The 8,232-nt window shown below is 42.7% G+C and overlaps 1 protein-coding gene across 2 annotated transcripts in view; it reads right to left on the bottom strand.

Moving 5' to 3' along the window:
• Nucleotides 1-346: 346 nt before the first annotated feature.
• SLIT2 (slit guidance ligand 2) overlaps nucleotides 347-8,232 on the bottom strand; it is a 377,012-nt gene continuing 369,126 nt past the window's right edge. For both annotated transcript variants that reach the window (XM_082611084.1, XM_082611085.1), the window contains 3 exons: nucleotides 3,640-3,931; nucleotides 3,214-3,425; nucleotides 347-2,119 (listed from right to left, as the gene is read on the bottom strand). In XM_082611084.1, the coding sequence (XP_082467210.1) occupies nucleotides 1,878-2,119; nucleotides 3,214-3,425; nucleotides 3,640-3,931 (746 nt within the window). In that variant the 3' untranslated portion in view covers nucleotides 347-1,877. The remainder of the gene's footprint in view (nucleotides 2,120-3,213; nucleotides 3,426-3,639; nucleotides 3,932-8,232) is intronic.

Below are 8,232 nucleotides of genomic sequence, written 5' to 3'. Positions count from 1 at the left end.
CTCTTTTTCTTGTGTTATTTTCCATCTGGATCTAATTGAGGGGAAAAGAAGAGCAAAAAGAAAAATAACATTTTGGTTGAGTTAGATTTCATCTTATAATATTTTTTGGGGAAAAATTAATTGAATATGCACTGTTTTTCTTAGCCAAGACTATGTTCTTTTCTCCATCTCTTTCATGTGGCCATCCCAAAGTACCCAGATGTGACAGTATGCTGATCTCAAACCAATTTCTGGCAACAAAAAGGTATAGGTTTCCCTCCATGTTCTTTTGGTATCACCTTGATTAAGAAATTCTTAAGGAGGAGACTCTAAATACTGTGCAGTTTCTAAGAAAACCAACAAGCTGTTAATGAAGTAAATATCTGTTTAATTTACAAACATCAGTAGTGTAACTGATATTAGTCTGGAGAAAGACAAAGCACACTGAATTATACATGTACGTCTAGTTTTCTTTGTAAAAATGTTTTTGGAAAGAAACATCTGCATCTTTACAGGGTACCCTTGGATTTTAATGAGGGAAGAGCACAGTCCACTATAAATCCTTATCAATTCTACATTGTAATTTAGCAGCAAACATGTTAACATGGGAACATTAAGGTAATAAAGGAGCTTTATTGTTTGGGAAAAAAAAAATCACAGTTCTTGACATTACAGCCTTTTCTCTCCCCGCCTCACCCTGGTAAAAGGGCAAAAAAAGTCGAGGAAATAATTAACTTGTAAAAGATCTACTTTTCTAGTGTCGATTGCTACACACCATTTCTGTTCTGTGAGGACACGCTGCAGAGGGGCGATTCTTTCTGTACAATGACCGTCTCACGCATAGACTTTACATACCCTCTGCAGGTGTCCTGAATGAGGCCAGTAGGTCAGTGACAACAGTGGTCAGCTGTCAAGGTAAACAAACAGATCAACACATATTTATCCCAAGATAACACCCTATGTTAGTACTATTGCCAAAAAAAGCACAAAAGAATCCTGATTTTTAAGTTTGAAAATGTACAAAAATATCAGGACAATTATAAATTAATATATATTAAAGCATTGAGAAACAGCAAAAGGATGGCCTAGAATGTTAAGTACAATGTACTTTGATACAATAAATATTTCTCACTGAAACCGAATACTGTATAGGGCTGTTTAGAACTCATAGAAACAAAAATTCATATTATTACTAATTTATTTATCAATAATCTATTGGTTCTTTATCATCTCCTTTGTCATTTATATTACAAAGAATTAATACTGGAAAACGGTAGATAAACACTTTTGTGTGCTTCTCCTGCTAACATGCTGACGTTTAAAAAGAAGATAAAATTTATTTTAGCACTCTCGTCTCCTCTGATGAATGGAACCCAGGTCTCCAGGATACTTTATATTTTGCACAAAATATTTCTCATCCATTCATTCTGGCTGTGAATGCTGGTGTTCCATTCATCTGCCTTGCACCCTCACTCACACACGTGTGCTTGGTCTGTCCTCATGAACTGCGTAGATGCAAACCAGGGCACAGGGGATTATGCTCTGGGCAACTTCACATCAGCAGAGAGAACCTCGTCTCTCCCCTGGGTATGTGCTTCTGCTGGTCTCCAGCAAGTTACGAAGATGAATCCAAGTTACCATGGTTTCCATCATTGCTCTAATGCCTTCAGGTGTATCATTCTTTATACTTCTCCAGTGTTGGGGAAGCTTTAGTTCAAGCATTTCTTTTTTTTTTTCTAAATGCGGAAAAAAAAAAGTCTTCATTCTCATAATAAAAATAAGTCTGTTCTGTATTTTACAATATATTTCCATTATTTCCACTATGAAGCATTCGTGAGTCCAACAGGGTCAAGAAGTATACAACATTTTCCAAAGACCAAAGCTGCCAGGGACGTGGTTTAGGAGGCGCAGTGGGTACAGCCACACTTCACCACCTTCTCAACCTCGTCCACAAACGATGACCCATCAGTGCATTCGAAAGTGTATTTCCGTCGCTTGCTCCTCAGAGGTCCGCAGCACTGCCCGCCTGCACACCCCCCTCTGCATTCCAACCGGGAGACCTTCTTAGTTGTTTGGCAAGCGGCATAGCCCTGCTGCTTTTGGTAATAATCTCTTATCCGTTCCCCTCGACAAGAGATTTCTAGAAAAGAACAAAAAGCACAAGCAGTTTAAGGGCAGTCGCTGTAAGTCGTGCCAAGTGGCCATGAATCTACAACTCAGTTCAGGAGACACTGCTTTCGCTTCCTGTTTGTAACGGCTATTTTCAGTGTTATGTTCATATTCCATATGATGGGCTGGTGGCACAGCCTTCAGTTCTTTAAAAAACACTCCTTTTCGGCCTTTATTTTCAGCAAAGTGAACACTATATATGTGGACTGTAAATACTGTGCTTTCGGGCTGACAAGAAAATTGGATTCCTAAATCTTTTCTTTTATAGCAAAAATATACATCTTCTGTTTTTACACTACTAACAGCTGGTTTTGTTTACCGAGGGCGCCGTTTCAGAGAGTACGCAATTTAATTTATTAGACCTGGAGTTTAATATCGTTCAATCTGTTACTTAATACAAGTAACATTCCACTAACTTCATAAATTACCCAAGTATGAACTAGTTCAAAAAGAGACATCTGCTAAAAGCCTCCATGGGCACGTTCCTCTCGTCTCATCCCTCTGATACACACAACAAAATCCCTGCCAGCTGGAGGCAAAGCACACGCTGATCACGCAGACGCAGGAGAAGGAAATAGGTGGGCTGAAATGTCAGCCTGTTTCCATCCCTCTCACCTGCATAATTTACTGTGATAAATCAGTTGATTCTAAGGTCAAAGGTGATTTTGTCCTAAAACTAGAGCAGAATTATTAGCACCGTCTTCTCTGTGCCAGAAGATGAATCAGTAATCTGTACAGATGTGAACAGCAGGTAAAGGTAAGAAAGAAGGAAAGTAAATGTGCTCCTGCCTAAGGGAAAAGTAGTATTTCATAGCAAATCAAGTGTGAGAAGACTTGTGAAGGGTGTATGATATCTTGCAATGGAGGTTTAGGACATTTCACATCTGTGCCTTCTTATAACACTGTTAAGTAAATCAACAGCAGCAACTACAAATAGTGCAAAGACCTGGCATTCCTCATATCACTCCCCTCTGTGTGTCTTCCTTTCTCTCTCTCTCTGTTCAAAGATGGGGGGCCCTCTTGCTTTGCCAAGATAGAGGTCGGTGCCCCGCTGGGTTGGCTTACCTCGATCACAGTTGTCCCCAGTGTATCCACTGCTGCATTCACAGTAGGGCTGTCCCAGTCCTGAGAGCCTGCATTTCCCATGCTTACACTTGATTGCCTGGCAGGGGTTAAACAGATCCTCCTCTTCATCACAGAGGACGCCCCCATGGCCCTCCAGGCACTTGCAGCTGTAGGAGAACGCGTTGATGGGCAGGCAGGTGCCATGGACGCATCTACAGTGGAGGACCGCAGGGATGGAAATGGGTCAGGCAGAGAGGATAAGAATGGAGGAGGGAGGCTGATGGATGGAATATAAGGGAGACAATGCTAATGAACTGACTTCTTTCTCTCCCTTCCCCCCCCACCCCCCTTTCCTTCTTTCCTCTCTGGGGTTTTGCTTTGAGGGTTGGAGTGTGTGGGTTTAACTACCAAGCAGCCCAGACTCACTTATTTCCAAGACAGGGGTCATTGGTCCTCTGGTCACAGAGGGGCCCCGTCCATCCTTCCTGGCACTCGCAGGTGAAGCCGGACTGGGTGCTAGGCTGGCACGTGCCGTGGGCACACACCTTCTTGTGGCACGGCTCACAGCCGGGCAGGATGCCGGTCTGCATGGGCACCTTCCGGAAGTCCTGCAGCTCGCTGTTGATGTAAAGGTTCCGGATGCAGCCGTGGAAGCTGGTGCCGTTCTGCCCGGGGGCCTGGCGCAGAGCTGCGGCCACGTTGTTCTTCCCGGGCATGCCTGCGGGGGAGCACCAAGTCAGAGGTCACGCTCTTCCGCGGCTCCCCAGCCAGTGGCCACCCGGACCCTCTTAGCTCTTCCAGCGGGGCAGGAGTCTGCGTGACTCATCTTCAGGAGACAGGCAGCACATGCATCCCGTCCTGTGCTTCTCAACCTGGCTGCACATCAGAATCACACTGGATCTTTGAAGAAATACTGATGCTTGGGACTTCAGCCCAGACGGATTTGATCAGATTATCTGGGTGGAGTGGGGGAGGGAGAAGGGATGTGTGTTTCTTTGTTTTTGTTTCTCTGGAAGATGCTCCAGGCAATTCTAATGCACAACTAGAATAAAGAACCTAGTTCATTGGCGGTCAATCTTTAGTTTCTAACATCTACTTTGTTTTTTGTTTTTGTTTTTTTAAATAAAAAACCCTTATATGGAGGCATGAATCTATAAAACCTAAAATCAGGGCCACTGTACTTAAAAGAAAGGTTGGGAATAGGGGAGGGATTCGTACTCCCTTCTACCTCCACACCCACCCCCTAACCTGGACACACAGCCCAGAAGCCTAGAGCCAGACTGATTCCCTGACCAATCCTGCCCCTTAAAGATGGAGGGCCCAGGGCCCAGAGAGCTCGGCGACATGCTCGGTGTCACCAGTAAGACTGGGTTAGAATTAAGCCGATAACACCAATTTCCCCAATCTCAGGTCATGGTTCAGTCCCCTGATTTTCAGAGGGTGAGACCAGAGCTGGGGTTCACAGGGACCATTCACCCCAATCCTGCCAAATTCTAAGCTGGCAGCTAGTCCAGCTCACCACTGGCAATGTCCCAAGCTCAGCCATGGATGTCAGTGTCTGAAAAACTCACTCTGCTTCCAATCAGGACAGCACCTCATTCACATCCTTTTTTTCCCTTGCTGATTGAGAGTGAAACCTTCATATTCCAAGAAATCAGGACTATAAAAGAAATTCCTCCAAAACCAGAATTTGCAATCTTTGTGTATGTATGTATATGTATATATATATATATATATATATATATATATATATATATATATATATATATTCCACCAGTGATGGTCATCTGGTAACCCTTATCTGGCAAAACTGAGGAATCTTTCCATGGCCTAAGCCAGACCCTGAAATAGTTCCTGGATGGGATCCTACATCAGGCAACCATACAGGTCGCTGTTGGGGAGGGGAGGGAGCCAAGGCCTTTAGAGCAGCTGACCTTCCCCCCAGCGCTCACACCATCCCTGCACCTGGACTCTGAACTACTGGTTGGAGGGTCAAAGCTGGAAAAGACCAGGGCTGTCACTCTCTAGATGGTTTGCTGGTTATAAAGACCACGAACCACAGTACTCTACTCTCTGGGCGCTGCCTTGTGGCAGCATCTCCTTTCCCATTTGAAGGAGCCTCATTCGAGGTCTAGCAGGCACCAAAGTCAGATAGCCGCTTATACAAAACCACTAGGCTAGAGGTCAAAGTCTGTATTTTTGGCCTGTGTGCATTTGGGCCAGTCATTTCCCCTCTCTGGGGCTTAGTTTTCTCATCTGTAACATGAGTGGATGGACCAGACCAGTTGTTTCCAAGCCCGTCACACATAAGAGCCACCAGAGGGGCGCTGTTGAGAAGGCAGCTTCCCAGGCCCCCATCTCTCCTCACCTGAGATTCTAACCCAGAATGAAGGTGTGGGCATAGAAATCGCAATGTTAACATGCAAGCTCAGGTGACTCTGGTGCAGGTGGTCCTGGTCACATTTGGACAGGTACTGAATTAGTGTCTAGGATTTGAAGGTCATGAGTTCAAGTTTTTAGTCTGTGTGTGTCTGGCCTTGGGAACTGGGTTGCTTTGTTGAGTGGGGTCAAAAGGATGAAATGTTCCATTTCCAGGAGAGGACTAGTGACTGGGAATTCCTTGTTTGGGGGTAAGTTCTTCTCACGTAGTCATATCCATCAATCCAAAACATGTGGACTTTAATGTCCACACATTTATGGTCCTTTCTTCAGAGGTTAAAAAAGAACTTCTTCCAAGACTATTTTCAATTAGTCACACAACACACATATGTGCACATGTCGAGACTAACTACAGACCCATGAAGTTCCACAGCAGGGAGAAGCAATTAGTAAATGTGTTCCTTCTATTCCCAAACTAACAATGATAAAGGTCTAGCTTTGACTGTAGTAATTTGTAAATGAAAATGTTGATACATCACACATATAGTTACTTTCAGTAGGATATCATGAAGTCAAGAGCTATCTTAACTCAACCTTTTCAGGTGCTTGGTAGACTTCTGACCAGGGAACTAAGTCTTAACTGAAAAACAGAAGTAGATCCATGTTTTTTTTTCCTTTAGCCTTTCCTCTATGCCATGGACCATAGCTGGAATTCAATCTATCAAACAATAGGTAACTTAGTGGACACTTTTTAGCCCTAACAAGCTCTACATATTACAAAATGACAATAAACGGACCAAGTGTCAACACTGATGTCTTCTGTCCAATGGGGGCATTAGGAGAAGATTTGTGATGCATGGAGGGGTCTCTATGTGCAGGTCTTTACTTTTTTTTTTTTTTTTAAATCCCTTTAAGTAATGTATGTTCTGGTTGGACTGTTATACAGAAAAACATAAAGATTACATTGCTTTGTATTAAGTAAAGCCTATATCATGGGTAGTTGAAAACCCAAAGGTAGGGAAACCTGCCTCCTTGTTTTGCTAGAAAATACTCCTGCAAGGGCCTAAGGCATGGAATGCATCACCTTTGGGCCATCTTCCTTGGGGAGTGTTCCTGTTTGCAGACTTTGAGAAAAAGGAGAGCTTGTTTACCTTGCTCTCCTTTGCTAATTCAGGTTCTCCTGCCTTTACCATAAAGAATTCAGGGCTGCAGTCTTAGGACTGCATTGTATTTTTAAAATCCGAATTACCCTTGAGACTGTCCTCTGAGTGGGAAGGAAATGAGCCCTGTGTGTTCTCTGGCAGTGAGGCTGGTTGGAAGCGGAAAGAGGCACCATCTGGATTCTTCCAGGCCCTCTACCCTTAGAAGGATTAGCACTTCTCAGTACTAATTTAAAACATTTTTTCCCCTTTTTGTAAACATGTTCTGGCCCAAGCACTCCCATTCTGTACTTATTATTTTCACCACATTCTAAAGGAGTCTTAAAAGATTGAATGAAATGATTTCTAATGAAAACATAATAAAATCAAGTGAAGGACAATCCAGAAATAAACGAAAAGCCACAGAACTTAGACTGCTTCCTTTTCTGCTCCATGTTAAGAAGGTGAGTGCCAATGCAGGTGGCTTTGGGGTTAGACAGACCTGAACTCAAATGAGTTCTCTATCAACTTGGACATATTCCATGAAGTCCCTTAGGGATTATAAAACAAAAAATCATACCTACTTCCTAAAGTCTCTAAGGGTTAAGACTGTAAAAGCAGCATTGCATTGAGCACACAGCATGTGCTTAGTAAATACAATTTCTTTCCTCTCCAACCACAGGTAACATCTGTGACTTGCTTCACCCATCCCAAAGCGACTGCCATTCATGGTAATGCAGGCAAGAATGGACAGCTTTTGCCTGTTAATGAATCCCACGGTGTGATTCCCATGAAGCAAATAGATCAGTCAACTTGCTGCACGGACTTAATATGAGATACTTTCATTACAAATGTATTATGGTTTCATGAAGATGTGACTGCCTTCCCCACTCCTCTGGCACAGAAGGGATATTTCTTTTTCAGTTTTGTATTCTTCATGCACCTATTAATTTAGTTCTCAGCTTATGGGAAGTGCTCAATAAATATTTACAGAAATGAACTAAAGACTTTTAACTGCTTTAAAAAAATCAGAAGTCTATCAGTGTTCAGATTTTCTACTGCTGACATTATTAAAAACAGAAGTGCTCTGGAATTTCAGGAAATTTCCCAAAATGCTTTTAGGGAAGGCTTTGAGGGGTTAAGAAACTTATGCAGAATCCCAAGATTGTTACTGTGAAAATAATGATGTGAGGTTCATGAAGATACCTGTCATGGTGAAGAAATTGGTTACATTGACCTGTTCTGAAACTTTAGCTTATTTATCTGTAAAATGAGTTAATTTTATCAGTCAATTCAATGTAATTTAATTCAGTGCAACTCAATTCAAAATCATATGCTTTCTTGGTCCTTTGCCTGAAATTTGAAATTCTGTCTCCAGTATATATTTACTCCTCCAGATAGAGGTAAAAGTACAAGCTCTCTCCATCACAGGTCTTCTCCTCTGAGCTCCTTCAGAAGTTTGCTCAGACTCCATCCCTCATCTATTTACTCATCTGCCTTC

The sequence above is a fragment of the Mesoplodon mirus genome, assembly GCF_964341445.2.
Source record: "Mesoplodon mirus genome assembly, chromosome: 2".
NCBI classification, from domain to species: Eukaryota; Metazoa; Chordata; class Mammalia; order Artiodactyla; family Ziphiidae; genus Mesoplodon; species Mesoplodon mirus.
Note: the sequence above shows the minus strand (reverse complement) of the source record. Positions and strands in the feature narration are given on the sequence as shown.